The sequence below is a fragment of the Narcine bancroftii genome, chromosome 1 (assembly GCF_036971445.1).
Source record: "Narcine bancroftii isolate sNarBan1 chromosome 1, sNarBan1.hap1, whole genome shotgun sequence".
Classification (NCBI taxonomy): Eukaryota; Metazoa; Chordata; class Chondrichthyes; order Torpediniformes; family Narcinidae; genus Narcine; species Narcine bancroftii.
In genome coordinates, this window is record NC_091469.1 from 223,253,624 (window position 1) to 223,273,352 (window position 19,729).

The 19,729-nt window shown below is 39.6% G+C and overlaps 1 protein-coding gene across 3 annotated transcripts in view; it reads right to left on the reverse strand.

The window, feature by feature from the left end:
- Window positions 1–19,729, reverse strand: part of skic3 (SKI3 subunit of superkiller complex) — a 148,027-nt gene that overhangs the window by 102,979 nt on the left and 25,319 nt on the right. For all 3 annotated transcript variants that reach the window (XM_069891764.1, XM_069891773.1, XM_069891783.1), the window contains 4 exons: window positions 7,136–7,211; window positions 5,398–5,538; window positions 1,499–1,597; window positions 952–1,060 (listed from right to left, as the gene is read on the reverse strand). In XM_069891764.1, the coding sequence (XP_069747865.1) occupies window positions 952–1,060; window positions 1,499–1,597; window positions 5,398–5,538; window positions 7,136–7,211 (425 nt within the window). The remainder of the gene's footprint in view (window positions 1–951; window positions 1,061–1,498; window positions 1,598–5,397; window positions 5,539–7,135; window positions 7,212–19,729) is intronic.

The following is a 19,729-nucleotide window of genomic DNA, read 5'->3' on the forward strand; positions in this document are numbered from 1 at the left end:
TCTTCCCCTCAATGATTCCCAGAAATTAAAATCTCCCTCTCAGCCATTCCCAGATTTTGCAATCTGATCCCCTAATCCCAGACCAGCAGTTTTGACAGAAGCAAGCCAAGCACATCCCAGATTGGAGCAATGCATTACAAAGTGTACTGGAAAGTAAGCAATAGTTTCAAATAAAACACTCCACAATCAGGATATCATCATCGTCAGGATATAATGGCACATTTTTAAATTGATAATTTTACATTGAATAAGTATTTTGTGCTTTTCAGCCAAGAATAAATATGCCTAACATGTGCAAATTACAACTGATAAAAGTGAAACCATTATATCTGACAAAGGATCTTTGATGTAGAATGTTAGTCATTTCTCCACATGCAGCTTGACCTGCAAAGTATTATGATCATATTCTAATTCCAGTATCTGCAACTTATATTTTTATTATTTTAGAAATAACATTCTTTTTCTATAATCTACTGTCTTCTCCATATCTTGCTACAATTTTATTTTTAAGTCCATGAAACAACTTAGGAACATTGATTACCCTTTACTTCCAATGTAAGCTCCATGACCTGCTGAGTTTCTACACATTTATGTATTGCACTCGACTTCAGCATCTGCAGACTTCTTGTTTAATAGGATTCAATATTATATTTTTTATAAATTATAGATTATTAACTAAATTTCAATTCCACAGCTGCAGTAGTAGTTGTTTTCAATCTAGACACATTTAAAATCGTAAACCACCCAGCAAAGCATGAAGGAGTGCTTATTCTGTTCCATCTCAAACATATTCGATTATACTGATCATAAATTTATTTACTTCTCGCAACAGGGTTCACTGAATTCAATTTTCATTCTATCAAAATCTTGAGAGAAATCAAAATTCATAATTGTCAATCAATAAATATAATAATAGAAAAGTTGTATTGTTTTGTAAGAAATAATAACTACCTGTTTGAATGAAATGTGCGCCAAGTACTTCCAGTGAAGATGTTGAAGTAGGATACTGGTCTATCAAAGCTTTGCAAGTAAGCATGAGCTTATCTCCTTCATGTGGCAACTGAAACAATTTAAAAAAAAAATAATACAAAAACTTGAAAATTTGGGTATTTAATATTAGCACTTCAGAAAACAAATTTCTTGCATATTAATAGTAAAAAGTGTTTCCAAATTATAAAATGATTCAAGTCCCAATCATTTCCTGTGAATCACTGCAAGAGTTTTCTAATTTCTGTAAATAATATGGCAGCTCCAGAATCATTTGCAAACACAAATACTTAGAGAAGTACCATCCAAATTTCTAAAACAAATCAGTTCTGAAGAAGAAAACACATTAAAAAAATTCAGACATAAAAAATAAATCATATGCTGTCAATACATAATTCCTGATGTTCTTCACACAGGGAATCATAACTTTACAGAGATTGCAGGTAAGGTACATAATTAGCATTGTTACTTTTCATTCAATCAGTCAAATTTTAATGATGAGCTATCTTACTTTTAATAGGAACTTAATATAGTCAGTAGAAATCTTCTGATGGTCGTCACTTGGAATCTTGTCCAGAGATGAAAGGACATTTTCAAATGCAGTTATCAACTATGAAGGGGAAAAAAACCATTATAAAAACATATTTGTTTAAAGCTCTCAACTTCAGAACAGCCCATAAAGCTCAACAGCTAATAGTTTTGAAGTGTAGTCACTGGTTTAAAGACAACAAATTAATAAGCTTTAGTTTACACAGCAAAGATCCACAAATAACAATGGACAAATAATTTCAAAATCTGTTTTAGTAGCATTAAATGGGTAATATGTAGAACAGGAGATTAAAAAGGAACCTGCTATTCCTAACTATTTGACAAGGTATTTGATGCCCATATGATGGCAGATGCAGTTTTGAGCTTTGTCTCACACTAATGATAGTACTCAGAGATCTGTTATTCAAGATATAGGACATAGTGATTAATAGACATACCAGATGATTATAAAGTTATATTATGTATTTGATAATACACTCATTATAACTAACCTATACCTTGTAAGCGAGCGAGCAGAGGGAGGGTTGGGTTGGCAGAGATAGGAATTCTAGAAGGAGGGTTTGGTAAAATGATAGGGCTCATTATCATTGAGATAGCAGATGAAGGAGATACTCAGAGTGGATCAGATAGATGAAGAGTGGAAGGAACTAACTGAAAATGTCAGTAGCAAGTAATAAGGGTTACAGGCTGCCTTTATAAAGCAAGAGAGACTCCTTAGATTATCTGGAAATAGGCCACCTTGAACAAAATCCATTACCAACACTGAAGCAGACCATGCTGTGGGTAAGAATTGATTCAATGTTTGAAGCTTGCATCATCTGTGGGCTTGTACAGAAGTGCCAAACCTTTGATCTATGGGCTTCCATACCAACATTTAAATGATCCTTCAAGTTCCAGAGTTTGAATACCCTATCTAGATTTTACACTCACTGCTGAACTGGAATCTACCAGCAAGAAACATTTCATGAATCTGAAGCAGATTTGCCATTGAGTTCCCAATTAAAATGGATTCAAACTTTATTTACAAAGGTAAAATAACTAAATGTCTCAACTTCTAATTCTTAATTAAAGCATTACATTTAAGTAACTTTTAAAAATTATATTTTACAAGAGTAGAATCAGAGTAAACAACAGGCATATCACTTTTGATGCCAGTCACTTAAACCCACCTTAAAAGCTTTTAAAGGTGTGCAACATATGGACTTGCCATAAACCTGCAATTTAGCAGCTAAAATGGACTTTTGTTGTCATCCTGATAAACCATAGAAGCTCAATTTCTGAATCACTGCAATAATTTTAAAAAAGTTTCAGCAAGGGTTCCCAACCCTATTTCAGGATATATTCTAAGGTCTGATCATGTCAGATCTGATCTCCCCAGAGTTTTAATTTCGAGATCTAACAGGCCATTTTAACACACAAACTCACACCATCCAAATGTAAAATACCTTACTACTTATAATGTATAATTAAAGAGTTGCATGATGTATAAAATTTATAAAATCTTAAGTGTCAATTGTATATAAGAGTAATAAAGATGTTCAATCAAGATAATAAATCTTAAAAAGTAACAGAAATGGCATTGTCAGTTAATAAGGCAATGGAATTTCAATTCTATTGGCAAATTGCAATTATAGTACTTTATAAATTCAAACTGAGTATCAAAAGCACCCTTGAATTGCTAGATATCAGTTGATATACCAGCAGTTCATATGCCCATTTAAACCACTGGGAATATCTTGAAAATAAACTACTTAATTCCTTTTACCAAGAGTAAATATAATCACATTTCAATTCTGGAATATTACTTCAAGAAATAGAGAATATTATGACATTGAATTATATTCAGATTTTTTCTGGTGTCTTCTTAATTGCTTTCAAAAAAGCACATATACAAGTCGATTCCATTCCACTCCCCAGCAAATTTAACATTTATAAAGTTCACCAGGCTTTGGTGCTTGAAAGGTAAATGGTTACCACTCAGGAAGGTTCTTGTCAGTTTTCAGAGAGAGATTTGTTGATCCAGGACATCCACAACTGATTCCTTTTTAATAGGCTGATGAAACCTTCCCCCTTCAGGGTTCTCCAGATGATAACTTCTCTCTTTCAGGTCACCACAGAGTTCCTTTTTGTTTCTCTTATTCCAAGTGAAACATTAGACAGCCAGTCCTCTCTTCATGCATGAACCACAAGGGCTTTGACCAGGCCATCTTCCAAATGGGGCTTTCCACAAGCTTGCCAGCTTGTGCTGTTCTAGTCCCAGCTGCCTCTACTGGCTGTAACACTGTAGAATTATCTCGTTCTCTCTCTCTCTCTCAAAGAGAAAGTGTTCTTGACTCTCTCTGCTTGCAAAACCACATGACCCTCAGAGCAACAAGCTCTACTCCAGACAGAAGGAGGTTCTGACAAGATCTTTCATCTATTGCCTTTAGCAAACAACAATCTATTAGTAAAGTCTCTTGGGCACTCTCCAAAGCTATTGAAAAAGCTGTGGAGTCAATATGTCTAGCATTAGCAGAGCTCCAGTATTTCAAATAAGATCTGTTTTAAAGTGTTTGTATGTGACCTACTCCAACAAACCTTTCTTAATTTATCTCCCAAAAACATATCTACATACTCTGTCACACTCAGCCATTCCCAGACCAGATTGAAGAAATATATTACAAAGCTATTCATTGTAAGCATATTCCAATTATTTCCATTTTTCTAATTTCATTTTGAAAACTGAGTCACCTCGCATTTATCACTGAGGACAGAATGATCAAAATTGTAAGCACTTGCTATGACTATTTTTCTTTTTTAAAAAGTTCCCTTGTATTCCCCACTCCTATTGCATATGTCTACTACCCAGTACTCTGATCCTCAGACAGTCTGTAATCGGGAATAGTTGCTATTTACCTGGTTTAAAATCACTGCAATCTTGTTAATTTCTATCAACTCTCAGCTACCCATGCTCCAAGGTAAACTACCTTCATTGCAACCAATGATTTCATGTCATTTACTTATTGATCTTTCAATGTTGTGCTACCTCCAAGACATATGAACGCATATATCCAGGCCTCTCCATTGCTTTAGAACTGCCATTTAGTCTATATTGACTTTCTTGATTCATTTTATCTTCCCTCTATTTCATCTGCCACCTGTCAAACTGCTTGCTGCTTACCAAGATTTTAATGTAGGTGTCATCTGCTGATTTTGAGTTTTTACCCGAGATATCCACATGCAAGTTGTGTTTAAAAAAAAAGCATTGGATCAGCACTGCAATGTGCAGCATGGACAATCTAATACTTTGCCGCACATCCTGCAGCTAACCAGTTGTTTTACTTGGAACTTCCAGCTAATCTATCTGAAAAATGTATATTTAAATTCTCCAGAGAAATATTTCCCTTTAAAGACAAATGTCTATTCAAAAAAATTAAATGAATGTATTTTTTTCTTAAAATAGTATATTCTTAATTTGTACACATTAAATACAATTCTCAGTGAATAACAAACACAGAGTTTATTCTATTATATCAACAAACGTTCATATTTTCACTATATTATGTAAAACTGAAAGCAACTTCAAGATTTCCATAGAAGATATTGCCAATTATTCATATTGATCCTGCAAGTTGTGCTTCCACCATGAACGTAGACCAATTGACCATTATTTGAAGAGAAAATTTGCCTAAAGATTATTTGCCAAATTCACTTATGAGAATGCTCTGAGAGTCAGCATCAATTGAAGAGGCAAAACTACTCCTTTTGTGGTGCCACTAAAATAAAGGTTAAGATTCCATTATTGTCACATAATACTACATTTAGAATGTAACATACATGAATTTTTTTAACTCGTCTACCATAAGGAAAGAATGTCTTTACCAATTGCTGCATCTCATTATCTTGGCTCTCTACTTTGTCAACAAGTAACTGGATCATCTTCTTCCACAACTGATAAAGTTCTTGTTTACCAGCTCCATCTTGTTGTTTTAGCTGTATTAATCGATTCCATGTTTTAGCAGCCTGCAACAGAGATGTCATCAGGATTGAAGAAAGGATAATGAGGAACTGGAAATTAAGGAATTTAATTAGGGGAAGCCAGATTTTAATGTGAAGAGGAAGAAACTGGCAAAAGCAGATTATGAACAGCCATTGACATATACATCTAATGAATGGGTGTCTGTCAAAAATGAAACAGAGTTCAGAGCCAATGTACCTTTAAAAGTGTTAAAGGTAAATATAAAGGCCAAGTGTAAAAACATATCAGGGTTAGTTTTAAAAAAAGACACACACAAATATTTTGGCTGAAAGACAAGAGGAATTTAGAAAATGTAGGGTGTACTTAAACAAAAAGGAGGGTTAAAAAGAGACGCAAAGTAGATATTAAGGAAAACCCCAAGTATTTCATAATTGTATTAAAGGAGGAGGATAATCAGGGAAGGACCAAAGACACAATCCATGCGTGAAGCCAAAAAACAGACGAGATCTTAAATGAGTATTTCTCAGCTGTATTCACCAAGAAGGACATTGTAGTTGAGAATTCAGAAAAGAATCTGCAAAATTCTATGACAAGTAATTTAAGAGGATGAGGCGTCCAAGTGGCTAATTCCTCAGACGTTGAACTATATTCCAGATGCTATTGGAAACAATGGAAGAGATTGTTGGGCTTCAAGAGGTTTTTAAGTCTTTTCTGGTGAGGTACCTGAGGATTGGAGGTCAGCAAATATGATATCCATCAAGATAAATGGGGATTAGTCAATTAATTACAGAGCAGTTAGTAAACTTCAGTCAACAGAAGTTTGGGAGTTTAAAAGCAAATCAAGAGACAGGATGAAGATTTGAGTGGAAAGACCAGGTTAAAGAAAAGGCTTTGAAAAAGGGAGATCTCTGACTCCTAGCTGAATTAGGCTGGTCAATATCAGGACTCTTTCAGCAATGGACTCTAAATCAAGCCACTGTCTCAAAAACACTGGGGCAATTCTCTCAACTTTCTTCAACAGCTTGGGTCTGCCCAATGACCACCCCCCGCCCCCCACCCCATCAGAGAAACAGAGGATCAACAATATTCACTGACAAGGCAGATTAGCCTCAATATATAGCAAAATTATAATTCTTCTTCATGACTGGGTCAAGAAATTAATATTTCCCACAGAATAAATTAAAACCACAGGAAAAAGATCTTCTCAAGGCAAATGAAAATGATTATTTAGATCTTGCCTTGTGAGTTTGTGGTTTTTTTTATATAAATGGTAGTGAAATTGTATGTATTTACCAAATAACTTTGGAAGGGAAGGGAGTAGAATTTGTCGTATAGTATTAATTTAAAATTTTTTTTCCAATTAGTCATGTAATAACTGATTAAATTTTTTACTTGATTATTTTCTTTGTTTGATTGTTATGATATCTAGTTTATATGTAACAGATTTTCTTATGTCTTTATTAACATATTTTCCATATTATCTCTTAATATTTAGATAAATATCACTTCTATCTTTTGTATTATTACTGTAAAATTTAATAAAAATATTGAAACTTTGATAAACATTAACCAAAACCATAATCCACTGATGTTCCACAACAAAGCAGAAAATGCATTTCAAACTTTGAAAAAAAATCTTACCTCTGGATATTTCTTTTCTTGGTCATAAAGATCAATTAATTTTAGGCAGACTTCATGCCATTTTTGCTTATCAGAACTAAAAGACAAAAAAAAGGCAGAAATTGTACATCAGTCCAATCAAAATCTTTAAGCAGTTATAAAACAACCTTATTTCCTACTTGAAAAGATGAAGAAATTGGAAACAATATAGATAACACCAGTCAAACCAAAATAAAACCAAAAAACAATTTTATTTTTTTCACCAGTCAAACTTAAAGTTCCTGTTACACTGCAAAAAGAACTGCAGTGAGTTTTATGTTGATTTCTATCTTTAGAAGTCATTCACAGATCAGAAATATTCTCTCATTCACATATCAACGTCGGCTGTGTATGACATTCAATCTTTAATAACCTGTAACAAATATTTCATACCCTCACGATTCCACTAATTGAGTAGTAAAGATGTGATGGAACTTGATAATGTGCAAAGATTTATAAAAACGTCACCAGTATCCGTACCTCCACTATGTTAGATCACCTAGACCAGGGGTGTCAAACTCAAATTCATGGAGGGCCAAAATTAAAAACTTGGACTAAGTCGAGGGCCGAACTAAATATTTATTGAAAATTTTCAACAACATCTGCATGTTTTCTCTTCTTTCAACATATGTAATGTTAAACTTTAGGATATAACTTTAGGAGGATAATGTTACAGGTCAGGAGTAGGTAGCTCAAGTTCACCCTTTGCTTGACCTGAGGGAAACATATTTGGTCCCTGTGGAGATGTAGTCAGCATTCACAGGCTGTGTCCATTTTGGCCTGCATCAGGGTCAGCATTTCCTGCTCACTCCTCAGGCTCTAGGCCTCTTTTCACCCTCGACCCACCATCCCTCTACCTGACCAGTCCTTTACCCAACCTCTACTCACCCCTCACTCCACTCGCTCTGCCTCTACCCACCCCATCCTATACACGCCCCTCTACTGCCTCTCCCCTCAACCTGTTCCTCCCTCTACCCGTCTCTCACCCTCTAATCACCCCTCCCCTACTCGCCCTGCCCCTCCCCTTTTACCTCTTCCCTATCCACCCCTCCTTCTACTCATCCCTCCCTCTAACTGCCCCTCGCACCACCATCCGGTACCGCACGGATGGCAGTCTCTTCAATCTGAGGCGCCTGCAAGCTCACACCAAGACACAAGAGAAACTTGTCCGTGAACTACTCTTTGCAGACGATGCCGCTTTAGTTGCCCATTCAGAGCCAGCTCTTCAGCGCTTGACGTCCTGCTTTGCGGAAACTGCCAAAATGTTTGGCCTGGAAGTCAGCCTGAAGAAAACTGAGGTCCTCCATCAGCCAGCTCCCCACCATGACTACCAGCCCCCCCACATCTCCATCGGGCACACAAAACTCAAAACGGTCAACCAGTTTACCTATCTCGGCTGCATCATTTCATCAGATGCAAGGATCGACAATGAGATAGACAACAGACTCGCCAAGGCAAATAGCGCCTTTGGAAGACTACACAAAAGAGTCTGGAAAAACAACCAACTGAAAAACCTCACAAAGATAAGCGTATACAGAGCCGTTGTCATACCCACACTCCTGTTCGGCTCCGAATCATGGGTCCTCTACCGGCACCACCTACGGCTCCTAGAACGCTTCCACCAGCGTTGTCTCCGCTCCATCCTCAACATCCATTGGAGCGCTTACATCCCTAACGTCGAAGTACTCGAGATGGCAGAGGTCGACAGCATCGAGTCCACGCTGCTGAAGATCCAGCTGCGCTGGATGGGTCACGTCTCCAGAATGGAGGACCATCGCCTTCCCAAGATCGTGTTATGTGGCGAGCTCTCCACTGGCCACCGTGACAGAGGTGCACCAAAGAAAAGGTACAAGGACTGCCTAAAGAAATCTCTTGGTGCCTGCCACATTGACCACCGCCAGTGGGCTGATAACGCCTCAAACCGTGCATCTTGGCGCCTCACAGTTTGGCGGGCAGCAACCTCCTTTGAAGAAGACCGCAGAGCCCACCTCACTGACAAAAGGCAAAGGAGGAAAAACCCAACACCCAACCCCAACCAACCAATTTTCCCCTGCAACCGCTGCAATCGTGTCTACCTGTCCCGCATCGGACTTGTCAGCCACAAACGAGCCTGCAGCTGACGTGGACTTTTTACCCCCTCCATAAATCTTCGTCCGCGAAGCCAAGCCAAAGATCCACCCCTCCTTCTACTCATCCCTCCCTCTAACTGCCCCTCGCACCACCATAACTTCCCCTGCCCATTACTCCTCACCTACACCCTCTGCCCACCCCTGCTTACCCACCCACTCAAGGCCCAGCGCGCTGCCGATCAGCCTTTGTGGACAGCCACCATCTCTCTCTTCACAGGGCCGAACCAGCCGTCCCTGGGGTCCGTGCGGGTGCAAGCGCTGAAGGCCGTGGCGACTGGGAGCAGTGAGCTCGCGCTGTAGAAGGGCCGTCCGGTGCCAGTCGTGCGAGGCTCGCGCTGCCCAGGGGCCGTGCGCAGCCTGCCATGTCCGTCGCGCCAACAGGAAATCACAGGCGCTCGCCCATCCGCCGCACCGCTCGACAGGTGGGAGAAGTGACTGGTTGTGCGGGGAGCCTTTCAACTGGCTTGCCGGCTGATGACATCGACAGACTTCTCGTGTTACAATTTCTCGTGTTACAATGGGGAAGGATGTGCAATGAAGGGGGAGGATGGTGGGGGTGACATTACCAAAAAACAGCATCGGCTCTCGCTGCAGGGCGGGCCACCTCTAATACATTTTTGAAATGATCTTGCGGGCCAAATATAATTATATCGCGGGTCAAATTTGGCCCGCGGGCCAGAGTTTGACATGTGTGACCTAGGCCATAAGAACATGCACGTTGAACCTTTTTTCAATGACTATGTTTCAGTGAATGGGTATGGGATTTTGTCCATCCTCTTTAAATGGATCCTCAACTTCCTCAATGGCAGACTCTGATCAGTGTAGATCAGAAACATCACCTCTTCCTCTCTGACCATCAGTACAGGGGCACCTCAAGGCTGTTTGCTTACTCTTTTCCTTGAGTACTGTTACAGGGTATATTATATATTAATATGTCTTTAAAAGAGAGAGATTGTGGGGGGGGGGGTTTAGCGTGTAGGTCACTTCACAAAGTAACACTTCACAAAAGACATCTCATATAAAATGCAAGAGCTATGCATAAGTAGAGACTTCATGTCCACAGTGACTTTACAGAAACTCTGAAGAATGCCCATAGATGTCACAAGTAGGTGTTAATTGGACTGATGCTGTGGAGTAAATGGACTATTGTCTTTAAAGCAACAAATGCCCAGGCAGAAATGGATTCCGGTGCCAGCAATCCGTCTGGTTGCAGTTTGCTGTTCTAAGAGGGTCATGCAGTTTTGCAAACAGAGAGAGAGGGAGAGAAGGCTGTTCTCCAGTGGCCTTTGGAGGCTGCAACATGGCAGGCTTGTTAAAACCCCATTTTGAAAATGGGTTGTGAGTTCTGAGTTCATCCAGTTGAAAAACCCTTATAGTCCTTACAAGAAGAAATGGCTGGTTGGAGTGTTTCTTCTGAAATAAGGGAAGCAAGAGAAATTCTGTGGTGACCTGGAAGAAGAGGTTATCATTTGGAAAACCTATGATGGGGCAAATTTCTTCGACAAGACACAGAAGTGACTGATTGGAGGAAATCAGTCTGTGTGTGTCCAATAAGCAACAAATCTCTCTGAAACCAACAAGAACCTTCCGGAGTGTAACCATTTACCTTTCAGCACCAGAACCTGGTGAAAATTCATAAATGTTAAATTCTGTGCACAGTATAAGAATTGCCTGATACCAGTGAACTTGGAGAAGTGAGAAGTGAGATTGGACTGTGAATCAAAGGACTTTCCTGAACATATGCACATTACATATACGTGTGCTTAAAATTAGAAGGGGGTTGTTAGGTTAATAGTAATAAGTTAAAGTTTGATCCTGTTTTTATGTTTAAAGATAATTAAAAACAACTTTTGTTAAGTAACCATTTGTCTTGGTGAATTTCTATTGCTGCTGGGTTTTGGGGTCCTCTGGACTTGTAACAGTACCCTTGACTGCATAGCCAAGTTCAGCTTCAAAATAGTCTACACATTTGCTGACAACACCACTGTTACTGGCCAAATAACTTGAAATGATTATCAGAATATAGGATGGAGATCAAGAATTTGGTTGGGTGGTGCCAGAACAACAATCTTGCTCTCATTGTCATCAAGTCCAAAAAGCTGATTGTTCATTTTAGAAAGGAGAGAATGTGGGATCATGCACCCATCTGCATTGATGGGCAGGAGGTGTAGAGAATCAGAATATTAAAGTTATGGGAGCCAATTTTTAGAAGACCTTTCCTGGAATAGCACAACAAGGGAACCATGAAGATGGTACACCAATACCTCCACTTCCCAAGAAGCCTGAGGAGATTTGGCATGTCATCAGACACTCTACAAAACTTCTATAGATACACTGTGCAATGTATATTGGCTGATTGCATCAGAGCATGGTTTGAGAATTTTACTGCCCATGAATGGAGAAGGCACAACCTCTGATCTCCCATCCATTGCAGATATCAATACAAGGCACTGCCTCAAGAAGGCAGCCAAGGTCATAAAGGACCACCTCTGATCACAACCTCTTCTGCCTGCTACTTTCAAGTAGAAGGTACAAAAACCTGAAAAATAGTACCTTTCTTTCCAACATCTATAAGACTCTTGAAGTTTTCCTTGATTCATTATCCGTAGATAGCTCCAACATCACAGAGTTGTTTGCACTCTTGCACTAGGAAATTTTATTTACTATCTCATAATTTAATTCAATTAGTTTACTGCTGAATACAGCAATTAAGAAATTTGGCGCATATGCACGTTGGACAATGTGTATGACAATAAACTCATCAATGTGAAAATTGTAGCTATGAGGAAAGACTGGATAAGCTGACAAAGACTGAAGATTTGATTGAGGTGTGCAATGATACGAGGGCCCTAGATAAATATTATTTTCTTTAGTAGAATGTGTTTGTACATGAGCATACACAGGTGCAGAAAATACTAGAAATGCTCAAAGGATTTTTAAGACATTTGGCTTCATATCCTGCACTCAAAACACATTTATGGTGGTGTTGACATCTCTCATTCCTTCCCATCTTTACCTAACTGAAGGAAATGAAACACATTGAGCTTCTGTCTGTTGAACGCTTGACTACTACGGGAGATTGGAAGAGAAAAATATTAATGGTAGGGAGAGGGGGAAGATGGTGTGGGAGATGTCGGGATGTACAGTAGATGTGGATGTGTGAACATGAATGAGCTCACGTCTAAGGAAGAAAGCATAGGTTAAAGAGAAGAACTTTAACCAGAGAGATACAAGAGTCTGGAACTCAACGTGTGAAATGAAAGTAGAGTCAAAAGCCCTCATCACATTTCAACAGTTCTTGGACATGTACCTAAAGAAATGAAATCACATCTGAGACAGCATTAGGATTAAGTGCTCTTTTTTTAAAAAAAAACTGGCATGGAATAATGAACCAACTACCCTCTTTCAATATCATAAATCTATGAACTACAGTCAAGCTACCATGATTGCTCTCTAATCATCCAAACATTAATAAGATTGATCTTACCTTATTGCAACTTTGCCTGCATCAAGAGTCAATTCATGTGCTAAATTTGCAGTATTGATTAACTTAATAATTTTAAAAAGTGCTTCTGAAATTTATGCAATCCTCTGCCATCAATGCTTCCAAGAGATTGTTGTTGTTGTTGTAAATTAGAACCCAAATAAATACCTGTTGTAGTTGATCTCACACCAACAACATGGCAGACAGAAATTAAATAATCAAAATGTTGTATCAGGTACCCTGCATTGATGGTAGGTATTTGTTTTCACCTTCTACTGTTGAGTGAAGATCTATACAAGTTAAAAAAAAATACTTGGAATTTAAACTTTGTTTAATAATTCCAGCATTCAGACTATTTGTATAGAATAGTATCACATAATGTATGTACAGGTACAGACCTTACCTTAACTCACGACCTAAATTAAGGAAAGGTCTGTACTGTACATACATGGTAGATAAGTAAGAAAATTGATGAAGGCAGAGCATTAGATGATATTTGCATGGACTTTGGTAAGGCTTTAGACTAAGTGTGGCAGGACAGGCTGATTGAGAAGGTTAAGGGATAAGGGATCTGTGGCATGTGGACATGCAGGATCCAAAATTGGCTTGGTAATGTGGGTTTTTCTAACTGGAAGTTGACAAGAAGTGGTGTTTTACAGAAAACAATGTAAATGTTTTAATATATACAAATACACATAGACACATACAAGACCACAATGGCAGAAACAGGCCACTCAGCTCCATCGAGTCCACCCCGCAATTCAATCATGAGCTGATCCATTTTCCCACTCAGCCACACTGCCCAGCCTTCTTTGATCTTTGATGCCCTGCATAATCAAGAACCTATCAATTTCTCCCTTAAATACACCAAACAAGTTAGCCTCTACAATGGCTTATGGTAACAAATTCCAGATTCCCCACTCACTGGTTAAAGAAATTAAAAAGGGAAGGAGGCAGCAGAAAAAATATACTTAAGGGTCTGTCATCAGTGGTTGGGAAGATGCTGGAATTAACTGGCAAAGATGTGGTTACTGAGTACCTGGAGAAGCCACACAAGATAGGTCCAAGTCATCATGGTTTTCTTAAAGGAAAATCATGCCTGACAAACATACTACAATTTTTGAGGAGATAACAGGATACACAAGGGAGAAGCAGTGGATGTTGTGTATTTGGACTTTCAAAAGGCCTTCAACAAAGTGCCACATACAAGGCTGTTTAACAAGATGAGAGCTCATGGAATTACAGGAAGGATACAAGCATGGGTACAGCATTGGTTAATAGGCAGGAAACAGTGGGAATAAGGGAATTCTATTCTGGCTGATTACCTATTTCTAGTGGCATTCCATAGGGGTCAGTGTTGAGATCGCTTCTTTTAATGTATATAAATGATTTGGATAATGGAAGAGAGAGCTTTGCTGCTAAATTTGCAGTGACACCATAATAGGTGGTACAGCTGGTGGTGCTGAGGACATGGAAAGGCTGGAGAGAGACGGATAGATTAGGACAACGGGCAAAGAGATGGCAGATGAAATTCAATGTAGGGAAATTGAACAGTTATATTTTTTGGTAGAAGAAATAGATGGGCAGACTATTATTTAGATGGGGAGAAAATTCAAAATTCCCAGATGCAAAGGGACTTGGAAGTACTCATGCTGAATACCCCAAAGCTTAACCTCCAGGTAGAGTCAGCAGTGAAGAAAGCAAATGCAATGTTGCCATTCATTTAGAGAGGAATAGCATACAAGAGCAGGGATGTTATAATAAGACTCCATATGGCACTAGTGAGACCTTATTTGGAGTACTGTGTCGAGTTTTGGGTTCTTCCTTTGAGAAAAGATGTGCTAGCATTGGAGAGGATTCAGAGAAGAATAACTAGAATGATACAAGGATGAAAGGGTTAGTATATGAGGAACATTTGTCAACTCTTGGACTGTTCTCGTTGGAGCACAGAAGGATAAGTGGGGACCTCAGAGACATTTCAAATGCTGAAAGCCCAAGAGAGAGTAGATGCGACAAAATTGTTTCCCATGATAGGGCAGTCTAGGACAAGAGGCCACAATTTCAGGATAAATGGTCGCCAATTTAAACAGAAATGAGGAGAAATTTCTTTAGCCAGAGGGTCATGTCTGTGAAATTTGTTGCCACAGGCAGCAGTAGAAGTGAGGTCATTGGGTGTATTTAAGACAGAAATTGAAAGGTATTTGAGTAGTCAGTGCATCAAGGGTTACAGGGAAAAGGCCAGGGAGTGGGGTTGTCATAAGGATCAGCTCATGATTAAATGTCAGAGCAGACCCAATGAGCCAATTAGCCTACTTCTGCTCTTACATCCTGTGATCTTGTGAAATTCTTCTGCATCTCTATTCTAAGAGGATACCCTTCAATCATGAATTTGTGCCCTCTCCCACCGTAGGAAACAACCGCTCTATACCTACTCTGTCCATGGCTTTCAACATTCGAAACATTTCAATGAGATCCCCCCCTCAACCTCCTAAATTCCAATGAGGCCAAGAGCCATTAAACATTCCTCATATGACAAGCCTATCAATCCTGAATTATCCTTTTGAATCTCTGCTGATCCTTCTCCACGTCAGCACATTCTTTCTTAAATGAGGAACCCAAAACTGCTCAGAACAAGTGAGATCTCACCAGTACCTCCATTTCTTCTTCAAATGAATGCAAGCATTGCATTTGGCTTCTTCACCACCAACTCAACCTGTCAGTTTATCATCATGAATGCTGCACAAGGACTCCCAGGTACCTTTCCATTTGGGAATTTTCAATATTCTCCTCATTTAGAAAATAGACTGCCTATTTATTTTTCCTACCAAAGAACTGTACACTTTCCAACATTGCATTTCATTTGCTACTTCTCTGCCAATTCTATGGTGTGGACTGTGGAGAGTCATGTTACCTCTTCATCCGGAATGTGAATTGGGGAGGGCCATGTGACCTTGCCAGAGTGCCTGAGATCGGAAGTGACCTTATCTGCCAGTCAAGGGTTAGATCTGCCCATCTGTGAGGCTGATGTGTGATTGGTCCTCTGGGTGTCGATCAATTGATAGATCTGCCCCATAGGTGAAGTTGACACGCAATTGGCCTGAGCAAGTCATGTGAACTGGCCCTGCATTGAAAAGCCACATGTAGACCCTGCTCACCTTCTTTTGCTGCTGCCTCAACACCATCACTGAAGTTCAGGCTGCAGGCCATTGGTTGTACTAAGGGTTAACTGCAATGAGCGCATCCCAGATCCTGAGCTGTAGTCAATGCTGGATATCAGGTTCATTTGATATACTTGTTAGTTGTAAATAATTTACTCTTCATTAGCGTGCTGTGCTATGGGTAGATTGTTATTATGTGTTTAACCCTTGCATTCCCAATCTGGAGTGAAGAATGTTTAGCAGTGATTTACTTGCACCCAATGTGTGGTTATTTGTGCATTGTTGTGTATGCAAGACTGTGAATGTGCCCCTTTTTGCAAACTCCTGTGTATAAATAAAGACCACTGTTTGTTCATAACACGTGTCCAGCCTTGATGCTCTTTGAACCCAATGAACCTATTCTTGAACACAACACTGACTGAGTCCATGTGCAGCTTCTGTATTTCCTCTACTCTACCTGCTCTTCCACCTACCTTCATATCACCTGAAAACTTGGTCACAAAGCCATATAACTAATAATGATCTAAATTATTGCAATAAACATAAAAAGAATTGACCCCAACACCAACCCTGGTGAAACACAACTAATAACCAGCATCCAACCAGATTATGGGCCCTGTATTCTGACTCTCTGCTCCCTGCCAATCAGCCAAAGATCTACCCATGCTAGTAGTGAAGTAGCCTCACGCGCAGCACTTCTACAAATCCAAATACACAACATCTACTGCATTTCCCTTATCCAGCTTGCTTGTCCCTTTCTCCAAAGATTCCAATGGGTTTGTCAAGCAAGGTTTTCCCTGAAGGAACCTATGCTAGCTTTGGCCTATCTTGTCAAGTGCCTCCAAGTAACCTCCTTGATAACGAACTCCAAAATCTTCCCAACCACTGATCTCAGGCTAACTGGTCAATAATTTCCTTTCTGCTCCCTCCCACACCCACGCCCCCATCCATCCATTTTGAATAGCTGGGTGACACTTTCAATTTTCCAATCCTCCACAACCATGTCAGAATCTACTGATTCCTGAAAGATCATTACCAATGCCTCCTCAATTTCTACCACCACTTTGTTCAGTACCCAAGGGTGCAATCCATTTGGTCTGGGAGACTTATCTATCCTTCGACCATTCAGCTTTCTCAGCATCCTCTCCCTTGAAAAGGAAACCACATTCACTTCCCTGATATCCTTCGACATCCGGCTGTGACAGAATATTTAGAGGTGGTTTGGGAGGAATTGTTAGAGCAGCTTGCACACACACATTTTAAAAACTCAGAATCTTTGCAGGACTTTTGCAGAATGCTTTTTGCAGAGGAGCAACAAAATATTGACAGCACCTGGCCTGAGAGAGCATGTGATCTTTGCAGGCAGATGAGAAGAGTTTTGCTCTCATAGAGGGAAGGAGTGAAACAGAGGAGAGACACAGAAATCAGTTCCAGAGGGACAAGCTGGCAAACTCTGGAAGGCTGCCTGGTCAACAGAGAAGACTGGCTGTGTGAAAGGTGACCTGAAAGAAAGAGGATCATTTGGAGAACCCTGAAGGGGGCAAGTTTCGTCAGCAAGACTGATTGGAAAGGAATCAGTTGCAGATGTCCTGGAAAAGGAATCTCTCTGAAAACCAGCAAGAACCCTCCCGAGTGGTAACCATTTGCCTGTTAAGCACCAAAGACTGATGAACTTTGTTAATGCTAACTTCTGTGCACAGTATAAGAATTGCCTGCAGCCAGTAAGATTAGACTGTGATCCAAAGAACTTTTCTAATCTTAAATATACAATACACACACCTGCGCTTAGTATCAGAGGGGTGATTAAGTAGTTAGGTAGGTTAAGTAATAAGTTAAAATTTAATTCTGTTTTCTTCTTCAAATATAATTAAAAACTACTTTTGTTTAAGTAACCCTGTGTTGCGATGCATATCTATTGCTGCTGGTTTCTGGGGTCCTCTGGACTCCATTACACGACACACTGCTAATATCTTCCACAGAGAAGACTGATGCAAAATATTCATTTCGTTCCTCTGCCATCTCCTTATCCCCTATTGTTATTTCCCCAGCATCATTTTCTAGTGGTCCTACATCTACTCTTACCTTATTTAATCTTTGCATACTTAAAGCCTTTGCATCTTCTGATATTATTTGCTAGGCTATTTCCATACTTCATCTACTCCCTCCTATGAGTTTTTTTTTAATTGCCTTTGGAAAATTTTCATAAACAACAAAAGTCCATCTTTGCACTAATTTTTGCTTCCTTGTATACTCTCTCTTTTGCTCTTACATTGCCTTTGATTTCCCTTGTCAGCCATAGTTATGACAATGTTCCATTTGAATATTTCCTATTAGTTTGTATATATCCTGCACCTTGCTCATTTCTTGCAAAAACGCCATCCATTGCTGCTATGTCGTCCTCCCTACTAGTGCCCTCTTCCAATCTACTTTGATCAGTTCATCTCTCATGTCACCATAACTCCCTTTACTCTACTGAAATACCAATGGATCTGACTTTAGTTTCTCCTTGTTAAATCTCAAATTGAACTCAATCATATCGTGATCACTGCCCCTTAATAGTTCCTTTACTCTAAACTCTTTCATTGCCTCTGGTTCATTATACAACATCTAATCCAGTACAGCCAATCCCCTCATGGGCTCATCAACAAGTTGCTCTAAAAAGTCATCAAGTGGGCATACTCCAAATTGTCTCTCAAGATCCAGTCTCAACCTGGTTGACCCGATCTACTTGAATGTTAAAATTCCCGCATGACTACAATAGCATTGTCCTTGTGACATGCATTTTCTATTTGCTGTTGTAATTTGTTATCCACATCCCAGCTATTGTTTGGAGGTCTATATATATAACTGCCAATAGTGTCTTTTACCCTTGCCATTTCTTAACTCAACCCAAAATTATTCCAAATCTTCTGATCCCAAGTTACCTCGTTATAACGATTTAATGTTATTCCTTACCAACAAAGCCATGCCACCCCTCAGTTTACCTGCCTATCCTTTTGATACACAGTGTATCTTTGAACATTCACTTCCTAATGACATCCATCCTTTAGCCACATCTCTGTGATGGTCACAACATCATGCCTACCAATCTGCAGCTGTATTACAATGTCATCCATTTTATATCTTGGTGCTGCTTGCATTTAAATATAAAATCTTTAGGGGTGTGTGTGTCTGTCTCATTACAGAATGCAAACCTGATTAGTATATTTGCAGTCAACTCAAACATTGATGGAACCATAGATAGCAAAGAATGCTGCCTTTGCACACAGTTGGCATAGATCAGCTAGAAAGTTGGGCAGCACAATTGTAAATGAAATTTAATCCACATGTGAGGTAATATACTTTGAGAAGTCCAATCTTGTGAGGACATATAGAGCATTATAAGTCAGAAGGGAGCAGTTCAGATTGTCATCAAGGTTGATGCAGCCATTATGGGCTGAAGGGACTATACCTGTGCTGTAATATTCAAAGACTAAATCCAAGTAAATTACAGACCTTAAGAATGTCAACGTAAGAGCAACTTCAGAGTGTAAGGACAGGTACACAATCCTTTATCCGGACATCTAAAATCCGGAAAGCTCAAAATCCGGCAAGTGGGGACCGGCGGTCGGGGGAGGCAGCTGGGCGGCCGAGGAACCGTGGTTGGGGGAGACGACCAGGCGACTAGAAGGGGTTGGGGGTGGATACAGCAGCACAATTCAGGTGGACTTTCCAAAATCTGGAAAATTCCGAAATTCGGAACACACTGTCCCCAAGGGTTCTGGATAAAGGATAGCTCTCTAAAACTGGAGGCAAGGGTAGAGTG